General features: G+C 40.4%; 1 protein-coding gene across 4 annotated transcripts in view; it reads left to right on the top strand.

Annotated features, from left to right (window-relative positions):
* fndc3a (fibronectin type III domain containing 3A) overlaps nucleotides 1–22,838 on the top strand; it is a 202,931-nt gene extending 180,093 nt beyond the window's left edge. For all 4 annotated transcript variants that reach the window (XM_078232183.1, XM_078232186.1, XM_078232188.1 and 1 more), the window contains 4 exons: nucleotides 1,913–2,125; nucleotides 3,691–3,857; nucleotides 4,587–4,714; nucleotides 20,029–22,838. In XM_078232183.1, coding sequence (XP_078088309.1) covers nucleotides 1,913–2,125; nucleotides 3,691–3,857; nucleotides 4,587–4,714; nucleotides 20,029–20,343 — 823 coding nt within the window. In that variant the 3' untranslated portion in view covers nucleotides 20,344–22,838. The remainder of the gene's footprint in view (nucleotides 1–1,912; nucleotides 2,126–3,690; nucleotides 3,858–4,586; nucleotides 4,715–20,028) is intronic.
* The last annotated feature ends 296 nt before the right edge of the window (nucleotides 22,839–23,134 follow it).

The raw sequence follows: 23,134 nt of genomic DNA, 5'->3' as shown, positions 1-23,134 counted from the left end.
AGAGCCCCTGCAGTCTCCTCCCTTGGCTCCCACAGCAGCCTAGGGCACAATTCATCTGGACCTGGAGATTTAAAATTTAAAAGTTAAAATTAATAAATAAAAGCAGGAAATGCTAGAAATAGCCACCAGCTCAGGTAGCATCTACAGAGAGAGAAACAAAGTTAATGTTTCAATTGGATTCAAATGAATTAGTTATGAAGCACTAAAATACAGGATTTCCAAGATCATGGCTAATCTGTTTGTTTCAAATTCTACATTCCCATCTATCTCTGGTAACCTTTGATTCCTTTGTCTAACAAAAATCTATCTACCCCTGCCTTAAAAATATTCAATAACCTTGCTTCCACCGCCTTCTGAAGCGGTGTGTTCCAAAGTTGCACAACCCTCTGAGAGAGAAGAAATCCTCATCCCTGTCTATAAAGGTGATCCCAAATTTTAAAACAATACTCCCTAGTTCTAGACTGAGCCACAAGAGGAAACATCCTTTTCACTTCGACCTTGTCAATACCGCTCAGAATCTTATATACTTCAATGAAGTCAACCCTCAGTCTTCTAAACTCCAGTGGAAACTAGCTCAGCTTGTCAAACCAATCCTCGTAGACAGTCCACTCATTCCAGGTATCAATCTAGTAAACCTCCTCTGAACTCCCCAACACTGTTACATCAATCCTTAAATAAGGAGACCAAAACTGCACACACTATTTGAGATGTGGTCTCACCATCATCCTGAATAACTGATGTGGTCTCACCATCATCCTTATTTTTATGATATATTCCTCTCATAATGAAGGAAAGCATTCCATTAGCTTTCTCGATTACATGCTGTACTGACATACCAACATTTTGTGACTCATGCACAAGAACACCTAGATCGCTCTGCACCTTAGAATTTTGCAGCTGTTCTCTGTTTAAGTAATTCTGTGCTTTTTCATTCCTCGTGCCAAAATGAGCAACTATACATTTTCCCACAAAGTGGATTGAAAGGGGAGTGGCAATCGCCAAAGCTGGTCAGCTGGCACCTGCAACAAACCACATTGGAACGCCTAGGTAGCAACAACTGATGAAAACTGGCTCTACAAGTACCACCTCAAGAGAACAACTGCAGATCGGTACCTGCTGCTGAAAGGACACTTAAAAAACTGGTGCAGCATTGGTTTTAGTATAGTCGCTGGTAATGTAGGAAGCACAGCATTAATTGGCACAGAGCAAGATTCCACAAATAGGGTGAAATAAATGACCAGGTATCTTTTAGGTGTTATTTGAAGGCTAAATGTTGACTACAGCTTCAGGACTCCTCTTTGAATGCTGCTAAGGTATCCTATATGTCTCAGCTAATGATGGCATATTCAATAGTGCAGCACTTTCTCTGCATGACACAGAAGTGTCAGCCTGAATTATGTGCTCAAGATTCCAGAATAGTATTGAACTCATGACTTTCTGTCCCATTGCCACTGAGTTTGAAACCCTTTTTAAATAGCGGAACCACATTAGCTGTTCTCCAGCTCATATTTAAAAATCCCTCAATACTTGCTCTCGGCTTGCCATTGTAGTACTAGGACCAGAAATTAGCAATTATGTTTTTTGAGTGTGAATGCAAATTGACCATATAAGCAATGTTCTCCCTAAGCTGCACAGCTTTTGAAGGACCTTATAGGCCACATATAAGGTACCATGCATGCATCTCTGTGCAAAAAGGTTTAAAAAATAGTCAACTGCAGTCTCAGAAACAATTGCAGACTGCATTGCTTATATGCAGTAATTGATTTTCCTTGCTATGTATAATAATTGTAAAATGTTCAACAGCTGACATCTACTCTGCATAAGGACATTGCTGTCTGCTTTATTTTAAAATTGAAGCAATTCTTAATGCAAGCCAGCACTTTATCAACAAACCATTCTTTTGTGCTTTCAGAATACGAGTACAGGCTGCAAACAGCATTGGACCTGGTCCTTTTAGCCACACCATTAAGGCAAAAACAAAACCACTGCCTCCAGAGCCACCTCGACTGGAATGTGTCACCTTTAGTTATCAAACCCTAAAACTCAAATGGGGAGAGGGAATTGCAAAGGTTTTGGCATCGGATGCCATTCAGTACGTTTTGCAAATGGAGGACAAGAATGGGAGGTAAATTAGACAGAACCTGTTTCCAGTGGATGCCACCAAAATGGCCAAATATGGTGTGTAAAAGTTGCACATGATGACTCATCTTTTTTCTCCCTTCATTTGGATAAGTGCCTGACCGCCAAATGTTTCTCTTCCTGATGGAACTGCCGTGGGGTGGCATGGTGGCACAGTGATTAGCTCTGCTGCCTCACAGCACCAGGGACCTGGGTTCGATTCCCGGCTTGGGCTATTGTCTGTGTGAAGTTTGTTCCGGGTGCTCCAGTTTCCTCCCACGGTCCAAAAGACATGCTGGTTAGGTGCAATGGCCATGCTAAATTCTCCCTCAGCGTACCCAAGCAGGTGCCGGAGTGTGGTGACTAGGGGATTTTCACAGTAATTTAATTGCAGTGGTAATGTAAGCCTACATGTGACACTAATAAATGAATATTTTGATTCAGAGTGCAGTGTGTGAAGGAGGTACCAAGTCATCCATGTCCCATTAGTCCATGTCATAGTGTGGCCTCTTTACCCAAATGAAGACTTTAAGAGCTGCATCCAAGCACTGCTTGATTTTGGATGCATGCCATGTTGATACCATTGGGAGTGACTAAGCACTTCCATGAGCATTGTATGTCAGCCTAGGTGTAGAAAGGTACGCAGATCCCTTTTTAATCAACTTCTGTGCTCATGGAGGTCTGATTTCTCGGCATATCATAGAATCCACAGAATCCCTACAGTGCAGAAGGCAGCCATTCGGCCCATCTAGTCTGCACTGACCACAATCCCACCCCAGACCCTATCCCCATAACCCCATGCATTTACCCTGCTAGTCCCCCTGACACTAAGGGGCAATTTAGCATGGCCAATCCACCTAACCCGCATGTCTTTCAGACTGTGGGAGAAAACCGGAGCACCCGGAGGAAACCCACAAAGACACGAGGAGAATGTGCAAACTCCACGCAGACAGTGACCCAAGCTGGGAATCGAACCCGGGTCCTTGGCGCTGTGAAGCAGCAGTGCTAACCACTGTGCCATTGTAATTAATAATTTGCACTGAGCATGCTGTCAATGAAAGTATAAAATTGTGTAAGTAATCTTTTCATCATATTCTCATAATCAAATGATAATTGACTCATGTAGAATTCACATAGAAAACCAGGATAACTATGTCCCAAATACTTTATTGTTGGTAAAATGCAATTTGGGAAGAAAGATTTTGCTTAACGACGGTGAATAGTAAAAGTAGAGAAAAGGTCACCCTAATTAATTGAAAAGAAAAAAAGTCTTCAACCAACCAGAAAGAAGAAATTTGGCACAGACATAATGGTCAATGATGCATGTGACATACATTTTACTAGAAAAGTGTTACAACCATTTTCAAGCCACAGAGTCCCATAAAAATAATAGGTAACCAGGAGTCAAAGATATTTTGCAGCTATAACCATGGGGTTAAGGCAGTCCGCCTTAAGGCAGTCCGCTTCAATAGATGAACGTTAACTCGGTGTTTAATACTTGGTAGAGGACAAGACAAGTCTTAAATGCTTCAAACTTTGAAGATGTCTTTAAAGACCTGGGTTATCTTGCAGGTATTCCACATTATACAGGGGACCGTGCCACACACACAAAGTTCAAAGGCTTAGTGAATCAACATGCTACAGATTTAAAATTCAGGCGTGTAATGAAGCAGGTGAAGGACCCTTTTCTGAAGTTTACACTTTCACAACTACCAAATCTCCTCCATCTCCTCTTAAAGGTAAATGTTTATTGATATCAATTTTAGTTTGTCATTAAATGATCTTAGATGGTGAGAACTATCTGTTATCTTTACATGGTAATGTAAGCAACAGTTTCAGGTTTTGAAGTTGCCATGGTTAGTCCATCAGTAATCTCAAAGTTTCCAGCGACTCCATTTTAAAGGCATTAAAAGGCCAGAATCTAATCATTTCCTAAAATTACATCTCCTTTTGAATTGTAGCATTTACTTACCCTTAATTCCATCTCCCCATGCCCCCCACCCCAAACACCCCCACTCACCCTTTGCTTCCAAAATACCCTCATTCACATTAAAGGGCACATCCATCTAATTCATGGACTTCTCCATGACCACTAGCAATGTCATTCAGTAAACAGTTTGCAGAAAATATATTTGCAATCAGATGAATCTGGAATAGGTTTTTATCTCCCAATAAATTGCCATTCCACAAAGGAAAGGAAGATCAGAAGGGCCATCATCCCTAACCTGGTGGTGTGAGTCCTTTCCTGAACAGCTCTACTGAAAAGCGATGGAAGTGGCCATTCAGTCACAGATGGTGCCTTGCCTGAGGAGAAGACATAGTATAATTGTAAAGAACAACATACAGCTGATGTGATATTGATATTAGATTTGTGCTTTTCCTGTAAAATCAACTATATTGAATTTCATAACTTGTTTGCTTTGTTATTTGCATCCCTAAATTAATCTACCGAAACCCCTTCTGACTAGCTCCGAGATTAGAGCAACTGAAGGAAAATGTGTGTGATCTCACATGGGAAGCTTTGCCAGCAATGAAGGGGGATCCAATTGTTTACAACGTTCAGGCCATGGTTGGCAAAGACTCTGAATTCAAACAGGTAAAGTCACATTTAGGTATACTTGGACATTGCCAATCTAAGTGTTGCTGTATAATTAGTCTGAACTGCTGTGATACTTTGTGTTCTCTGCTTGCCTTGTTTAGCAATTTTTTCTCCCAACCTGGTTTTACTTAACTCTTTACTGTCTCTTGATGCTGTGCTGTCCTTTTTCAAACCAGAAGAAGTGATCTCCACAGCTCTGCCATTCTACTCAAACAAGTAAAAGGCAGGGTTGTGCAGCCTGTTGTCTAACTATTTTTTTTGCTGATAGGTAAAGTCTCATTTAGGTGGTGGTAACATAATCCACCCCACAGTCGACACAGCAGAGAATAGGTGAATTCAGTTGTCCAAGGCAGAGGTTTAAACCAAATTTTCTGAATTTGTTGCTTTACAACAGTGGGTACTGGCCTGTTAGAGCATTCTACCAAGATTAGAATGCCCGATGGTGCCACAGTATCCTTACTACAAGATTGGGATGTCTTGGTTCCTCAGTTTTTTTCATTCATTCATGGGATGTGGACGTTACTGGCATTTATTGTCCATCCTTAATTAGAGGAATTGGATGTTAATCATTATTGAGGAAAATAAATGCTTTTCTTAAATGTAGGCATCTCTGTGCTTCAGCAATGGAATCATACTCTGATACAAATTTTAATTTGAATCTAAAAATTGATACACAGCGCAGCTTGAATGCAACACAGGTTAGACAATTGATGTTACAATGTTGTGGCCTCTGGGAGCATGGTGTTGGTGAATATACCCATGTATGTAAAGGTGAATCTGGCACTACAACATTGCAGGATTAATTGATGCATTTACCTTATCGAGGTAATTCATTCTCGAGTTGAAGCTTCAATCAAATAAATAGGACTGTTGTATTTTTTAAATTATTATTACCAAGGAACAAAAGAAATCTAGTAAACAATTTCAAGCAGTTTTTATCAGTTCCATAATACAACCTTTTTTGATCTGTTTCTGCTAACGTGACTAATATAATCAAACAGGACATATATTAGTACAGAACGATATGGAGTTAGCTTAATAATCAATGTTTTACACAATTAAAGATTTATTTCCTGCAAGTAACATTTTTAGTATGAATAGTGGTGGTAATTACCTACAATCTCATCATTGATTAGTAGTGAATTGTTGAAATTTATGTCTATACTTGCGTTCATCACAATCAGTTCAAATGCGCGACAGCTCAATGTAACTGAATTTCAATAAACAAATTATTTTTCTGAAAGTGTTTCTCCGAGAAAATAGTGTGGCCATTTCCTTCTCTAAAAATGGACATAAAAGGAGGAGGAAAAGATGTTGAGTATTTCAATGGTCTTGTATTCTGCTTTACAATGCTGTCACTTCTGTTAATTCATGTACTGGTTATGTTACTGGATTAATTCAGACACCTGGATTAATAATTCCGAGAACATGCTTTCAAATCCCACTCCAGCAGTTTGATATTTTGAATTAAATTATTTTTGTGCTGCTTGTCTACACTGGAGTACTGTTTTGGGTGCATTAGTGTGCGTAAGTTGGAGTTTGGTGAGCACAGGAGTTTTAAGTTTCAATTTGACTTGAGGGTTAATTTCTCTCTAAAGTCTAATCTTTTTAATGTAGCAATTAACTAAAAGTAGCTGTTTGGAAGAAGTTGCGCTTTAGTCTAGCTTTAAAATGGGTACACAGGCTCTTCTGCTTGGAACTGTGGCTAGTCAATTAGATACCTGACGAAGAATGAATCAGGGAGCATAAAAACCTTAGTGCTTCTACCTTTTCTCAGTCTTCGGTAACTGGCTCTTTGCTACAGGGGAAGCCAATAAAGCAGTGCGAGTTCAGAGCGAGAGAGAGCAGAAAAGCAACAGAGAGAGAGGTGGGAGTTTACCTCACAATCATCCTGAGAAAAGCTAAATAGTGCTCAGGTTAATTATATTGGGCACAGATGCTAGTTTAGGCATTTGACATGTTGTTAGCCTGTCAGTAGGCTATGAAAGTCTCATTTTCTACCAAAGTACTTAAAGTAAAAAGTAAACATGAAAAATACATCATAATATGCAATGTGTAATACAAGGTGTAATTTCCAAATAATTTTGGACACTTAAGTGCATCAACAGATGTAGGCTTAGGGAGAAAAGTAGAATTAATGTAGAAGTTCAAGCATAATAGCAGAGTAGGCGTGAGGAAATAAGGCCTACTCCTGTTCCCATTTCTATAGTTTATCAGATGTGAGTGAAATTAAATATTCAACAGCAATTATTAAACTTTATTAAATAATATTTACCTGGCAAACTATCTAAATCGAAGACCGGGAAAGAAGATGCCGTAAACATATCCCAATAGACTACTTTTTAAATGGGAAAGGATTATTCTTAGTTACGTTTCACCAGTTATACCTGCTACCAACTTTGAATGAAATCATAGAATCATAGAAACCCTACAGTACAGAAAGAGGCCATTCGGCCCATCGAGTCTGCACCGACCACAATCCCACCCAGGCCCTACCCTCATATCCCTACATATTTTACCCACTAATCCCTCTAACCTATGCATCCCAGGACACTAAGGGGCAATTTTTAGCATGGTCAATCAACCTAACCCGCACATCTTTGGACTGTGGGAGGAAACCGGAGCACCCGGAGGAAACCCACGCAGACACGAGGAGAATGTGCAAACTCCACACAGACAGTGACCCAAGCCGGGAATCGAACCCAGGTCCCTGGAGCTGTGAAGCAGCAGTGCTAACCACTGTGCTACCGTGCCGCCCTTTGATACTAATTAAAACATCTCTATAATTTAAATAATATTTCTGTTAAATGTCTAGGTTCAGATATCCATATATGCCAATTTAGAGCTTTGGAAGAGGGATGATGTTTCAAGTTCATGGTTTTATTTCTGGGCTTCATAGTTCAAACACATGATGTAGATTTAGCCCCAGATTAACGTACAAGCAAAGCAAGCTCAATGGTTAGCACGGCTGCCTCACCGCCAGGGACCTGGGTTCATTTCTGGCCTCTGTTAACGGTCTGTGTGGAGTTTGCATATTCTCCCCGTACCTGTGTGGATTTCTTCCTGGTGCTCCAGTTTCCTCCCTCACTCCAAAGATATGCGGGTTAGATGGATTGGCCGTGGTAATTTACCCCTTAGTTTCAGGGAGATTACCAGGTTGGGGGTTATATGTGGGGTTATGGGGATAGGGCCTGGGTGGGATTGTTGTCGGTGCAGGCTCGATGGGCTGAATGGACTCTTTCTGCACTGTAGGAATTCTTTGATTCTAACTTACTGGGACTAACCAGACTTGCAAAAAATTAGTTTGAGTGCTAAAATTGCAAACCACTTAACTGTTCTCTGACACAGGTAGACATTTTTTCAAAATCTCAATAGAAAACTACAGAAGTTTAATATTGAGAATTAGATGTTCTTTATAAACTACACATCTCCAATCTTAGATTACAAATTTAGAACCATTCATTCAAATAATGTATTTCCAGTGACTAAACATTTAAACAAATTGTTGAAGATGTGATATTGTTCAACTAAGTAGAGCAAGTTGTGATTCAACCCATGATGCTCTTCTAAGAGAAAAAACATTCTATCAAGTACGTGGATGCAAATGGAACAGGAATAGATAGTGACCATATATTAACGCATGCTGCCTCAGCATAAAAAAATGATAATCCCTCATCACTCATTCTCTGCTCACAGCTTCACAAACCATCATGGACCACAAAAATTTACACATGGTTCTTACCCCATTGTAATTGTATTTCTCTTGCTCCGTGCTTTACCTACATTAGTTACTATACTAATATGAAAGGAACATTATTTTTAAAATGCATTGATATACAGAACATAACTCAGTACTTCAACGTAACATAATCATACAAGTGTCAGTCTCACTTAGTGGTGCCACACATCAGGAATCAGAAGGTCACTGGTTCGAGTCCCATACCAATTGAATATAATGTATATTGATGGCGTACTGCATTATCAGAGGTGCTGTCTTTTCCATAAGATGTTGTTTTGTTGTTAAGGATCCCATATCAGTATTCAGTGTCTCGGAAGGAATTCCTTCCTGCCAACACTTCTCCCTCAGTTGACATTACTGATAATGTAGCTGGCTGTTTTAACTCATTTCTGCTTCTGGGAGCATGTGTACAATTTGGCATATACTACTGTTAAGGACAGGGGAGAGAGGCAATATTAAAGTTTTTTTTTGCTTCTGTGTCTAAGCAAAGGTGTTTTTCTTTCTTGAAATAGGCTGTGACTTGTTTCCCCAAGCCCTCTATTTGAGAGGTCAATTTTTAGTAACTCACAAGAAACACTCTTTCGGATTAGATCAGAGGTAAAGTTTATTCACACATTCAGCATAAAGCAGCAGAGTTTGGAGGGAGGGAGAGCCCATGAAGTTGTAGGGGTTTGGAGAGAGAGCCCATAATGCAGAGATAGAGCCCGTAAAGCAGAAGGTGAGAGAGAGCCAGTAAAGCAGCAGTCCAGGGAGAGAGCATTGGTTCAGAGAAAGAGAGCCCATAAAGCAGCAAAAGAGCTGCAGAGCATATTTTTGGGGGAGTGTGAACAGCCAGAGGTCATGGTCCACATTGGGTCAAGTGACATAGCTCAGAAAAGGAGGTCCTGAAAGCAGATTTTAGGGAATTAGGAAGGGAATTAAAAAACAGTAATCTCAGGATTGCTCCCAGTGCCACATGATAGTGAACCTAAGAATAGGAAGATTTAGTAGTTCAACACGTGGCTGGAGAAATTAAGAGGTGGGAGGGCTTTAGATTTCTGATGCATTGGGAGCAGTTCTGGGGTGGGTGGGTGGTGCAAGGAGATAGGTTACATAACAGAGAGTAATTGCCTCACGGGGAGGTTTACTAGTGCTGTTGGGTGCAAGAGGATGGAAACCTGAGGGGAAATTCAGAGTGGACAGAGAAAAACTGGCTATGGGAAGTAAAGAAATGTTAACTGATGAGGATACATCAGAGAGTAGTATCAAGGTAAATAGAATACTTGGAGAGTTTGATTGACTTAGAATAGGCAATAGTAAGCCATTAGTTGGGGTCAGAGTGGGGTGAAAAGTAAAACAGCCCAAATCAGGGTTAATGTACATGTATCAGAATGTACAGATATAGTTAATACAATTGGTGAACTACAGGCACAGATTAACAAATGGAATGATGATATTGGTATAACAGAGACCTGGCTGAACTTAGGACTGAACAGGTGTTAAATATTCCTTGATACAGGGTGTTAGGAGAGTCAGGAAAGAAAGAATAGCAGTATTGATTAAAGGTGGCAACGCAGTACTGGAGAGAGAGAGAGAGAGAGAATATTCCAGAGGGGTCAAGGATGGAATCTCTCTGACTAAAGAAAAGGAAAAAAGAAGGTGCAATAACATTGATCTGTGTAGTATATGAACTACCAACTAGTGGAAGGGATGTAGGAAAACAAATTTGCAAAGTAAATATAGTAGAATTATATTGGGAGTCTTCAGTTATCCAAATATAGACTGGAACAGAAATAGTGCAAAAGGACAAGCAAGGCAAGAGTTTCTGGAGTGTGTTCAGATAATTTTGTGCAGCAGTATGTTGCTGGTTCAACGAGAGGGCAGACACTATTCGACCTGATTCTGGGGAATGAGTTGGCCCAAGTGGATCAAATATCAGTAGGAGAGCAATTAGGGACAATGGCCATCGCGTCATAATGTTTAGATTGGCCATGGAAAAGGACAAGGAACAACCTAGAGCAGGAATAATTAATTGGGGGAAAGCAAATTTCAGTGGGATGCGAATGCATCTGAGTCGAATGAGTTGGAATCCAATATTGGCCAAAAAGATGGTGGCTGAACAATGGGCCATCTTCAGAGAAAAAGTATTGCAAGCAATGCCAAGGTATATTCCCTTGAAGGGGAAGGGCTGAAAAAATAAATCCAGAGTGTCCTGGATGACGGGAGAGACAGAGGTGACGATGAAAAGGAAGAACTACGCATAGGACACATGTCAGAAAATACAATGGCAAATCAGGTTGAATATAGAAGGACCAGAGAGGAAATAAAAAATCTAATGAGAAAAACGAGAGAGCATGAAAAGAGACTGGTAGCTGACATAATAGGGAATCCCAAGAGGTTCTGTAAGCATAAAAAAATCTAAAAGGGTGATAAATGAAAGAATATGACCAATAGGATTAAAAAGGGGGTCTTTCACAAGGAGGCAGGAGAAATAGTGGAGGTATTTAACAAATACTTTGCATCTGTCTGTACAAAGGAAGGGGGTGCTACCCTGGCTGAAGTGAAAGAGGAGATAACTGGTACATAAGAATTTACATTTGAGAGGGAGGTAGTGTGAGCAAGGCTATCTTCACTTAAAATAGATAAGGTACCAGGGCCAGATGAGATGCACCCAAGAGTACTGAGGGAAGTATGAGTGGGAATTGCAGAGGCACTAGTGATAATCTTCCAGTCTTCCTTGGAGATAAAGGAGGTGCAAGAGGACTGGAGAATTGTGAATGTTGCACCCTTGTTCAGAAAGGGCTGCAAGTATAATGCCGGCAATGACAGAGCAGTCAATTTGACTTCAGTGGTAGGAAACCTCTGGAAACTATAGTTTGGGACAAAATCAATAATCACTTGGAGAAGTATGGGATAATTAAGGAAAGCCAGCCTGGATTCATCAAGGGAAAATCATGTTTAACTAACTTGCTGGAGTTTTTTGAAAAAGTTGATGAGGGCAAAGCTGTTGATGTGGTGTATGTGGATTTTCAAAAGGCATTGGACACTGCTACACAACAGACTTAGGATCAAAGTTCTAGCTCATGGAATAAGAGGGAAAGTAGGCACTTGGGGAAAAAAATGGCTGAATGACAGGAAACAGTGATGATAAATGGTTGCTTTTCAGATTGGAGGTAGGTATGTAGTGGAGTTCCCCAGGGGTCAGTATCTCTTATTCTGAGATGCACATCTCAACTGGACCTTCACCATATTAGTGTGAACTGGACTTTTGGGGTGTTCTAAGGACTATAAAAGGAAGAACTTGTGTTTGTATAGTCACATTGTCCCAAAGAGCTTTCCAGCTAACGATAACTGATGGAAAATGTACGTGGGATGATTTTGAAATGCAGTCATTGTTGTGATGTAGGAAACAAGGCAGCTAATTTGCCTATAGCAAGGTTCCACAAACAGCAAATTTATGTTGATTGAGAGACAAATATTGACCAGGACACCCAGGGAGAACTTCCCTGTTATTCAAAATAATGTCATGTCCACTTGAAAAACCAGGAGAGGCCTGGATGAACAACTCATCCAAAAGGCAACATCTCTGGCATTGCAGGACCTCCTCAGTTCTGCAATTGAGTGTCAACCTGGATTATGTGCTGAAGTGGGATTTGAACCCACAGCCTTCTGATTCAGGGGGAAAAGTGCAACAATTGAGTCCCAGCTAACAGTTCCACATCTATATTATTCACATGATAAAACTCAGATACATAATCATACTTTGATCCTGTAAGGAATATTGTTAATGAAATGACAAGTTGCTGTATCTGTAGTCGTTCTTTCACAATGGGATTGGTTGATTCCTGACTCAGTTTCAGCTAGGCTGGGCTGGAAGCTGAGAGCCAAGACAAAACATGTGGTCATCTCTGGTACGTTACCGGTGCCACATGATAGCGAGTTGAGGAACAGGGAGAGAGTGCAGTTAAACATGTGGTTGCAGGGATGGTGTAGGAGGGAGGGTTTCAGATACGTGGATAATTGGAACACATTCTGGGGAAGGTGGGACCTGTACAAACAGGATGGGGTGCACCTGAACCAGAGGGGCACCAATATCCTGGGAGGGAAATTTGATACGGTTCTTCAGGGGGGTTTAAACTAATTTGTCAGGGGAGTGGGAAAAGGAGTTGTAGTCCAGAAGTCAGTGTTGAGGGTGGTGAAGTATTGGGGAAGGTATCAAGGTCAAGGGTGGATACCGGTAGACAGGAAGGTGGGTTGAAGTGTGTCTACTTCAATGCAAGGAGCATCCGGAACAAGGTAGATGAACTTGGGGCGTGGATTGGTACTTGGGACTATGATGTTGTGGCCATTACGGAGACGTGGGTAGAACATGGACAGGAATGGTTGTTGGACGTTCCGGGGTATAGATGTTTCAGTAAGTGTAGGGAAGCTGGTAAAAGAGGTGGAGGAGTAGCATTGTTAATCAAGGATAGTTTAACGGCTGCGGAAAGGCACTTCGAGGGGGATCTGCACACTGAGGTAATATGGGCTGAGGTTAGAAATAGGAAAGGAGCGGTCACGTTGTTAGGAGTTTACTATAGGCCCCCAAATAGTAATAGAGATGTGGAGGAAGAAATTGCTAAGCAGATTATGGATATGTGTGGGGGTCACAGGATAGTTGTCATGGGGGACTTTAACTTTTCAAATATTGATTGGAACCTTTGTAGGTCAAATAGTTCGGATGGGGCAGTTTTTGTGCAGTGTGTGCCCTGACACAATATGTGGATAGGCCGACAAGAGGTGAGGCCACATTGGATTTGGTACTGGGAAATGAACCGGGCCAAGTGTTAGATTTGGTTGTGGGAGAGCACTTTGGAGATAGTGACCACAATTCGGTGTCTTTTGTTATTGCAATGGAGAGGGATAGGGCCGTACGGCAGGGCAAGGTTTACAATTGGGGGAGAGGTAATTATGATGCGATTAGGCAAAAATTAGGGGGCATAAGATGGGAACAGAAACTGTCAGGGAAAGGAACTAATGAAAAGTGGAACTTTTTCAAGGAACAAATACTGGGTGTCCTTGATAGGTATGTCCCTGTCAGGCAGGGAGGAAATGGCTAAGTGAGGGAACCATGGTTCACGAAAGAGGTGGAATGTCTTGTGAAAAAGAAGAGGGAAGCTTATGTAGGGATGAGGAAACAAGGTTCAGATGGCTCGATTGAGGGTTACAAGTTAGCAAGGAATGAGCTGAAAAAGGGGCTTAGGAGAGCTAGGAGGGGACATGAGAAGTCCTTGGCGGGTCGGATCAAGGAAAACCCCAAGGCTTTTACTCTTATGTGAGGAATAAAAGAATGACCAGGGTGAGGTTAGGGCCGGTCAAGGACAGTAGTGGGAACTTGTGTATGGGGTCAGTAGAGATAGGCGAGGTGATGAATGAATACTTTTCTTCAGTGTTCACCAAGGAGAGGGGCCATGTTTTTGAGGAAGAGAAGGTGTTACAGGCTAATAGGCTGGAGGAAATAGATGTTCGGAGGGAGGATGTCCTGGCAGTTTTGAATAAACTGAAGGTCGATAAGTCACCTGGGCCTGATGAAATATATCCTAGGTTTCTTTGGGAGGCAAGGGATGAGATTGCAGAGCCTTTGGCTTTGATCTTTGGGTCCTCACTGTCCACGGGGATGGTGCCAGAGGACTGGAGAGTGGCGAATGTTGTTCCTTTGTTTAAGAATGGGAATAGAAATGACCCTGGTAATTATAGACCGGTTAGTCTTACTTCGGTGGTTGGTAAATTGATGGAAAAGGTCCTTAGGGATGGGATTTATGACCATTTAGAAAGATGCGGATTAATCCGGGATAGCACGGATTCGTGAAGGGCAAGTCGTGCCTCACAAATTTGATAGAATTTTTTGAGGAGGTAACTAAGTGTGTTGATGAAGGTAGGGCAGTTGATGTCATATACATGGATTTTAGTAAGGCGTTTGATAAGGTCCCCCATGGTCGGCATATGATGAAAGTAAGGAGGTGTGGGATAGAGGGAAAGTTGGCCGATTGGATAGGTAACTGGCTATCTGATCGAAGTAAGAAGTTTAACAACACCAGGTTAAAGTCCAACAGGTTTATTTGGTAGCAAAAGCCACACAAGCTTTCGGAGCGGCAAGCCCCTTCTTCAGGTGAGTGGGAATTCTGTTCACAAACAGAGCATATAAAGACACAAACTCAATTTACATGAATAATGGTTGGAATGCGAATACTTACAACTAATCAAGTCTTTAAGAAACAAAACAATGTGAGTGGAGAGAGCATCAAGACAGGCTAAAAAGATGTGTATTGTCTCCAGACAAGACAGCCAGTGAAACTCTGTGGGGGTTACAAATAGTGTGCCATGAACCCAATATCCTGGTTGAGGCCGTCCTTGTGTGTGCGGAACTTGGCTATCTTGAAAATAGTGTGGCTTTTGCTACCAAATAAACCTGTTGGACTTTAACCTGGTGTTGTTAAACTTCTTACTGTGTTTACCCTAGTCCAACGCCGGCATCTCCACATCATATCTGATCGAAGACAGAGAGTGGTGGTGGATGGAAAATTTTCGGACTGGAGGCAGGTTGCTAGCGGAGTGCCGCAGGGATCAGTGCTTGGTCCACTGCTCTTTGTGATTTTTATTAATGACTTGGAGGAGGGGGCTGGAGGATGGATCAGTAAATTTGCTGATGACACCAAGATTGGTGGAGTAGTGGATGAGGTGGAGGGCTGTTGTAGGCTGCAAAGAGACATAGATAGGATGCAAAGCTGGGCTGAAAAATGGCAAATGGAGTTTAACCCTGATAAATGTGAGGTGATTCATTTTGGTAGGACTAATTTAAATGTGGATTACAGGGTCAAAGGTAGGGTTCTGAAGACTGGAGGAACAGAGAGATCTTGGGGTCCATATCCACAGATCTCTAAAGGTTGCCACTCAAGTGGATAGAGCTGTGAAGAAGGCCTATAGTGTGTTAGCTTTTATTAACGGGGGGTTGGAGTTTAAGAGCCGTGGGGTTATGCTGCAACTGTACAGGATCTTGGTGAGACCACATTTGGAATATTGTGTGCAGTTCTGGTCACCTCACTATAAAAAGGATGTGGAATCGCTGGAAAGAGTGCAGAGGAGATTTACCAGGATGCTGCCTGGTTCGGAGGGTAGGTCTTATGAGGAAAGGTTGAGGGAGCTAGGGCTGTTCTCTCTGGAGCGGAGGAGGCTGAGGGGAGACTTGATAGAGGTATATAAGGTGATGAGGGGGATAGATAGAGTGAACGTTCAGAGACTATTTGCTCGGGTGGATGGGGCTATTACAAGGGGGCATAACTATAGGGTTCATGGTGGGAGATATTGGAAGGATATCAGAGGTAGGTGCTTTATGCAGAGAGTGGTTGGGGTGTGGAATGGACTGCCTGCAGTGATAGTGGAGTCAGACACTTTAGGAACATTTAAGCGGTTATTGGATAGGCACATGGAGCACACCAGGATGATAGGGAGTGGGATAGCTTGATCTTGGTTTCAGATAAAGCTCGGCACAACATCGTGGGCCGAAGGGCCTGTTCTGTGCTGTACTGTTCTATGTTCTGTGTTCTATAATGTTGTAAGTTAGCTGAATTTGAATCTGTAATTTTGGCCATCAACTGCTTCATCTGTCCATGGTCTATCACTTCTTCCTGCTTCCCCATGTGATTTTATTTCCCACCAGTTACCATATAGAACAGTGATCAAAATGTCTTTGCCTTTGTGAAACTTCGAACTTTAAAAAAGGCAGCAATCCTGATGTAGCAATGTGGTTGCGTGACAGGGAGATCTTATCTCAGACCTAAAAAACAGTGTGGGCTAGACTGCTAACTCCAAACTACTTCAGGGGCTTTGCTTTGTGGTGATATCTTTTATTCAGCAACTAAAAGCACAACACATGATTGTATCATTCAGATCTATATTGTAAGAGATGACGTTAACAAAACATTGCTCAAAATACTGCATTTGTTTAAAATTAGTGTTTATTTAATATTTGTACCATTCTTGGAAACCACAAATGATGTAAAACCAACTCAAATGTAAAAGGATAAACTAATTTCCTGCAGGAAAACACTGAGGTCATGGTTACTACTGTTTCTAATATGTTCACACTGTGTTTGATATGTTTATTTTGTACCTATTCAAATGCATAACCTTAGATAAGCATTTCCCTATGCTGCATAAAAAACAACTTGCTGTAATTTTCTTTTAGTACTGTACAACATTAATAACCAGTGAGCTGTGAATTTGTATATATGCAGTTTGTTTAAAGATACCGTGCACCTTTGTATTTTTGCCATGCAAATTTTTGATTCATGAAGTTAAATACTTTTTGACATGTACAAATATTTTTCAAAGGAACACTTAATATATTTTTGAAGTTTGAGTCATGATGCATACAGCTTGCGAATAATGGACTTGTAGACTGAAACTTCTGTCCATAATGTTCCAAGCTTTTATTTCCCAATTTAAGTTATCGTAGGTACCAAGAGGAGAGCACAATATAAGGCACCATTGAAAGCCAGTTTCAGTCATCGTGACTGGATATAAAGTAGATTGGCAGAGTCACCAACCAACTGTTAAAAATGAGGTATAGCATGGGCAGTGCAAGCATATGGTGTAAACAGAATAACTCTGCTAGGATGTGTGGTTGATTGTGATCAGTAACGGACATTACATTGCTCAGAAAGTTAATTAATAACTAAGCCCCAAACAAAAGATAATCAGACAATCTTATTTTATTTGGTTTGAAGTGTTGTGAATGATTGTCTTTCAAGGCATAAGGAAGAGATGTTGGAGGCTTTCTTTCAGTGATGACAAGTTGTAAGTATCATGTTGTTCTGCATCTGTGAACAGGCCATCACTAGTTTGTTTCAGTTTTTAAGTTATGAATGCTATATGGGTAGCACTTACTGCCACCCCTTGACAAGGTTAGCAGAAGCCTTGAATCATTATACTCTCTGATTTAGGTTCTGCCACAATACTGTTAGGAAGAATTTTCCAGGATTTTGACCCAGTGATAAGAATGAATGGCAATGTATTTCAAAGTCAGAATGCTGTGTAACTTGGCTGAAAACTTAAGGTGCTGGTTTTCTGATGTGTAGCCTTTGACCTTCTACTTGGTCAGTAACCATGGCCAGAATTTTACCGGCACATCCGCCCCAGAATCAGGGCGGGCGAGGCTCGCAGAATAGCATTCTCCATTGGCCTCGGGTGGGATCTTACAAGCCTCGGAAGCGTGAGGCGTTAAAATTCCAGCACATGGATTTGGAAGGTGCAATTGAAGGATCCTTGGTAAGTTTCTGCAGTGAATCTTATAGATGGTACACACCGGCAACAGTGTGCATCGGTCGTGGAAAGAGTACCAAACAAACTAGCTGTTTTGTCCTGAATGATATTGAGCAACTTGCGTGTTGTTGGAGTTGCCACCATCTAGACAAAAGGAGAGTATTTCATCACACTACTCACTTATGTCTTGTAGATACATACTTTGAAAAGTGACAAGTTGAGTTACTCATTGCAGAATGCCCAACCTTTGACCTGCTCTTGCAGTCACAGTATTTATATGGCTAGTCCCTGGATCATGTGGGATTCAGCAATGATAATGATGTTTAATCTCAGCAGGGGATAGTAGTTAAACTTCCTTTTAGTGGAGATGGTTATTGTCTGACACTTAAGTGGCATCTAAGTTGAATTTTTGTTGAGGTATTGCTGCATGCAGGCATGAGTTGCCTCATCTGTTTCATTATTTGGAGAATCATGAATGGAACTGAAGACAATGCAGTCATCAGCGAACATCTCCATTTCTAACCTTATGGTAGAGGGTAGGTCATTGTTAAAGTGGCAGATGATGTTGGCAGGACCTATCTAGGCCATTTTCTATTTTATTAGGTAGGTGCTAGATTGTCATTGTACTGGACCAACGTGGCTGGAGAAACAGCTAGTTGTGGACAGAACTTCACAGCCAGGATGTTGTCAGGGTCCATAGCCTTTGAGTGTGTTCAGCAATTTCTTCAAATCACTTGAAGTAAATTGAATTAGCTGAAGACTTGCATCAGTGACGGTGGAGACCTCAGAAAAAGGCCGAGATGGACCACCACTTGGCACCTCTGTCTCAATATTCTGGAGGTATTACTGTCAGGCTGCTGTGAAATTGGTCTCCCAATTTTAGCAGAAGTTAATGAAGAGGATTTTTCCAGGTTGACTGGGCTGTGTGCGCCCTTGTTGTGTCTGGTGCCTAGGTCAATCCATCCAGTTTTATTATTGTCTTTTTGTAGCAGTTTGATATGACAGAGTAACTTGGTAGTTTGTTAAATTCACCAATGTTATTGTAGATCTGAAAATGCAGATCTCTTTCCTTAAAGGGCAACTGGGAATGGGCAATAAATGCTGGCTTAGACAGTGACATCCATATCCCATAAATGGGGAAAACAAATAGTGGATTTTTTCACCAATTCAGTAGTTTCATCACTATTTTTGATATTGGCTTTTCATTCCAGGTTTATTTAATGAACTAAATTGAAAAGAACTAATGTCTCTGCATCGTTAGTCCAGGCCTCTGGATTATGAATCCAGTAACATGACGATAGTAAAATTCCTGAAATATCAGAAAGCTTCAGCTTTTCTGCATATAGAATTGCACAGAAACAGGCCACTTAGCCTACTATTCAATGTCAATCTCCCCCCCCCCCCTCCCCTCCCACCCCCACAACCAACATTATTCTTGATCCTGCATACCCAGCCTGTTCACATCACCTCTTATTCACTTTCTCTTCAAACACCTATCTGACCCATTCTTAAATGTTGATAAAATCTCTGCCTCAATCACCAATTCCAATATTGCATCCACAACCCTCTTTTGCACTTAATCTTTTCTCTGTGCATCCCTCATTCAGATGCCACTGAAAGCAATGGTGTTTTATAAACAGTAACTCCAGAGAGAAGAATATTAATATAATTTGCTACTGCTTGGATTGTCTTTGGAAGTCAGATAATCAATTTATTTTTGGAAAAGTGTAGCTAACATTAAATATTCCAGTGATTCATTGTGTCAGGTGGAAGGTTATCACAGACCACTGCGAACATTTTCACAGAATTGCTGTCAAGCAAATCCATAACCTAGATGGCAGGAATCCTGCCTCCCAGTTTCATGGCTCTAAGTTTGAATCCCAGATCATCCTGTCACCCTGGATTGCCTGGCAACAAATATGAGTTCTAACAATTCTCAGGCCTGTGTGCAGCACCTTTATGATGAATTGGCATTCCAACTTTGTGCAACAGAACAGTGACATGGCTGATCAGAATGGACAAATAGCTCAAATCATCCATTTATACAGATAACCAAAGATCCTGCCTGTTTCCTGTTGATGGGTAAAGGAAAGTTACATGGAGAAAACATTCTCTCCCAGCTCAGGGTAGGTTTGGGAGTGTATATTTCATGGCAACGCAAATAAGTGCAAAAGATCTGTGGGTCTTTTCTGTTCTGCTGGTTTCATCTGTATGTTTTGAAATTCCTTAATTCCATTGATAAGGCAGTAATAGTTTGATCATTTTACTTAGGTGTATGTGTTTATTTTTTCAGATTTATAAAGGTCCAGAAACAACATTCCAAGTTTCAAACCTCCAGTTAAACTGTGAATATCGATTTCGAGTGTGTGCCATTCGCCAGTGCCAAGGCACTCAAGGGTTTCACGATCTGATGGGCCCTTATAGTGCTACTGTAATATTATACTCTCAGAGGAATGAAACACCAGCCAGCAACAGCAAAAACACTACAGAAGTCACAAAGACCACACAGACATTTAGTGATGAGCAGTGTGCTGCACTCATCCTTGCATTGTTTGCTATAGTCTCCATTTTGATTGCTTTCATTGTTCAATACTTTGTCATCAAGTAAGAAAAGTTTAGTATTTCAATATCTCTCTGCCATGTATTACTTGTGTTGTAATATCAAATTATTGTGGTTAATTATGCTTTTAAACTGATGGTGATATCCAGTCGTGCATAGAGGCTCTTTGCCAACATCTCAGCTATTGTTGCTTCCCATAATTCATGCTTGTTGCTGAAAGGCTGACTATGTAGAGAAAGCATTCCATCAGAGCTGTGTTGATGTACCAACAGTCATACTAGAAGTGACTACTGGTTTAAGTCCAGCGGCACTTTACAAAAGACCCCTTTAAGCAGCTTTCTTGAGTGTTGACATGGCATGTGTAAAGTTAAAGCATTGTACCAGAGCTTTGTTTTTTTTAAAAAAATAAGCTTTACAATGATGGATCATGGAAGGAAGAGAAAATAGGTGCACTTTAGTGCAGTTTATTAAATATACTGCAATAATAGAAATTGGGGGTATTAAATTCTGTGTAGCAAGTCAGGTAAAATGCGTAACAGTTGAAAGTAGTGAACCCAAACTGTGAAACTTTGAATCTTTAGTAGTTGTGCAATTCCTACCTCTTCTAAAAATGTAGCCTAAAAATTGAAGAGGGCCACTTTGTACTAAATTGCCAGTAAGCATGACAGAATATGATTGTGTGGATAAAAATGTGAGAGTTGAATATTCCAGTGCCAGGGTCTTTGCAGCACTGAAACAAACTAAAATTATCACATTTTTCAAATTTCCATAATGAATGCAATGCTGTCCTACACACAAGTTGTTATGGATCTTTTTATTCACTGCTTCACAGATTATATCTCAGGCACTTTAATTTTAGCAGCTTTTTATAAGCAAAGAAATGCTTCACATTTGAAAATCACTATTAAGAATTCAGCTTAAAGGCATGTCAAATTTAACAATTACTTCACAGGCCTACATGAGGTAAAGCCTAATCCATAAGTGTGCAACACTGATGCATTTAAAAAAAGAACACTTAATAGCACCGCATATCTCAAGAACAGCAAAGTTTTGTTTTGCAAGTGTCCCCAGAAAGAAAATAGTGGCTGTGCTGCATTGTTGATTTATATTTTAAATAATTCCATCTCAACAGTGCTTTGTAGTTGTTGTGAGCCACAGTTGTCATCTGGAGCAGTGCACCATTGGATGGGGGCCTGTTGTTGATCTTACAGTTATGCTTGTTAGAACTTTATAAACTTTCTCCTTAATTGCACATAATAGATTTTGTTGAAGAAAACCTGGATATGTTAGAATATCATTTATCCATCAATTGTTGTTTTATTCATTCACTTAGTGCAGTTCATTCCATTTTATTTTGTTGAAGTTGGTCTCCTATTTATTACAATTATAGTCATAAAATGCTAGTTTACTAACACTTTTCATGGTTTATGTTGTCAGTTACATTGGGCTGCAAATCACTTTGGGTTTTTTTAAGTGCCACTTTATTTGAAGGAGGGAGTGGGGAATGTGAAAGTTTGATAATTACATACAAGCCCTGTTCAATTTGCATTGTAAAGTATGTTTACATTTCCCTTATGATTTTTAATTTGAGCAATGTGTTGCACTTCAATGTTGGCGAATATCACCCAAAGAAAGTGTACTGTGCATCCCAGTTTGGATGATTGCAAACACTGAGTGTTTTCTGACTGATTCTTTCCCCTGGCCCCCACCTGCTGAAATATGTATGGATTTTGTTTTTTAAAAAAACAGATCTGTTGGCAACCAGAGAAAATCTTCAGCAAATTGGGAGAGGCACCATTTGTCTTTCTAAGCTTCCCTTGGCTGTATTTTAGTCAGAAATCAAATGTCCTTAACATATAATCCCTTTAAAGCTACAGCCTTAATTGCATATATGTACTTTGCTGAAATTATTTGCTTCAGTGGGATGTCTTTTCCATACACCCACACACAGATAGGTGGTTTCTATCGTACACTATCTTTTTTAAATATGAAGCATATTGGTCAGCTGGATTCTGTAAGAGGATGTATAATTCTTTGATTTTTGATGGCTCTATTTCATTGCCAGTGTGGGCCCCTGAATTTGTTGTTGTTGAAAAGCTGGAAGAATTTATTTTGACAGTCAAAATTCAAATCCATTCCTATTTTTGATAGTTGCATATGATCAGTCATTTATAAACGTAATTGTATTTTCCATAATCTCTCATTGCAGTTTACTGTATTGAGGGTCGGTGGTTTTTAAATGTAACTAAGCTTCACGGTTACCTCATTGATTGTACATTCCAAAAACTATTGAAACTTTTGGAACCATTCCAAATATACAACATATCACTTGTATTATGTCAGACTGAGTACTGATGATGTAAAGTTGACATAACATGTTTAAGCTCTTAAATATGTATCTAAATCCAAACTTTAACTCAATAGGTAAAACATAAAGCAAAATCCATGCACAATAAACAATGTATGATTCTTTGCACTGTCTACTGTTTCCTTGATAATCTGACCATTGACCTAGGAATTAAAGGCTTCAGCTTGATTTCATTAAAATGCTCTTGCTTAATTTTATGCTGTTCACTTGCAGGAATTGAGCTGGATGTTCACCATTGGTCACGCCTCTCTAGCTCGCCCTGAAGAAGGGGTTAGGCTTTCAAAATAATTTTTTACCAATGGTTGCAAGAATAATCAAAAGTGTAAAAATGTGAGGACAGTTTCAGTTTTCTAGATGACACTAAGGCCTTTCAGATCATGCTAATTGCATTATTTGATCCAAAAATTTAATGAACCAAAGTATGAATAGCAATTACAAGGTGTAGTCTGTTTTTCCTTAAGGGTCTGAAGA

Source organism: Mustelus asterias, chromosome 17, assembly GCF_964213995.1.
Source record: "Mustelus asterias chromosome 17, sMusAst1.hap1.1, whole genome shotgun sequence".
Classification (NCBI taxonomy): Eukaryota; Metazoa; Chordata; class Chondrichthyes; order Carcharhiniformes; family Triakidae; genus Mustelus; species Mustelus asterias.
Note: the sequence above shows the minus strand (reverse complement) of the source record. Positions and strands in the feature narration are given on the sequence as shown.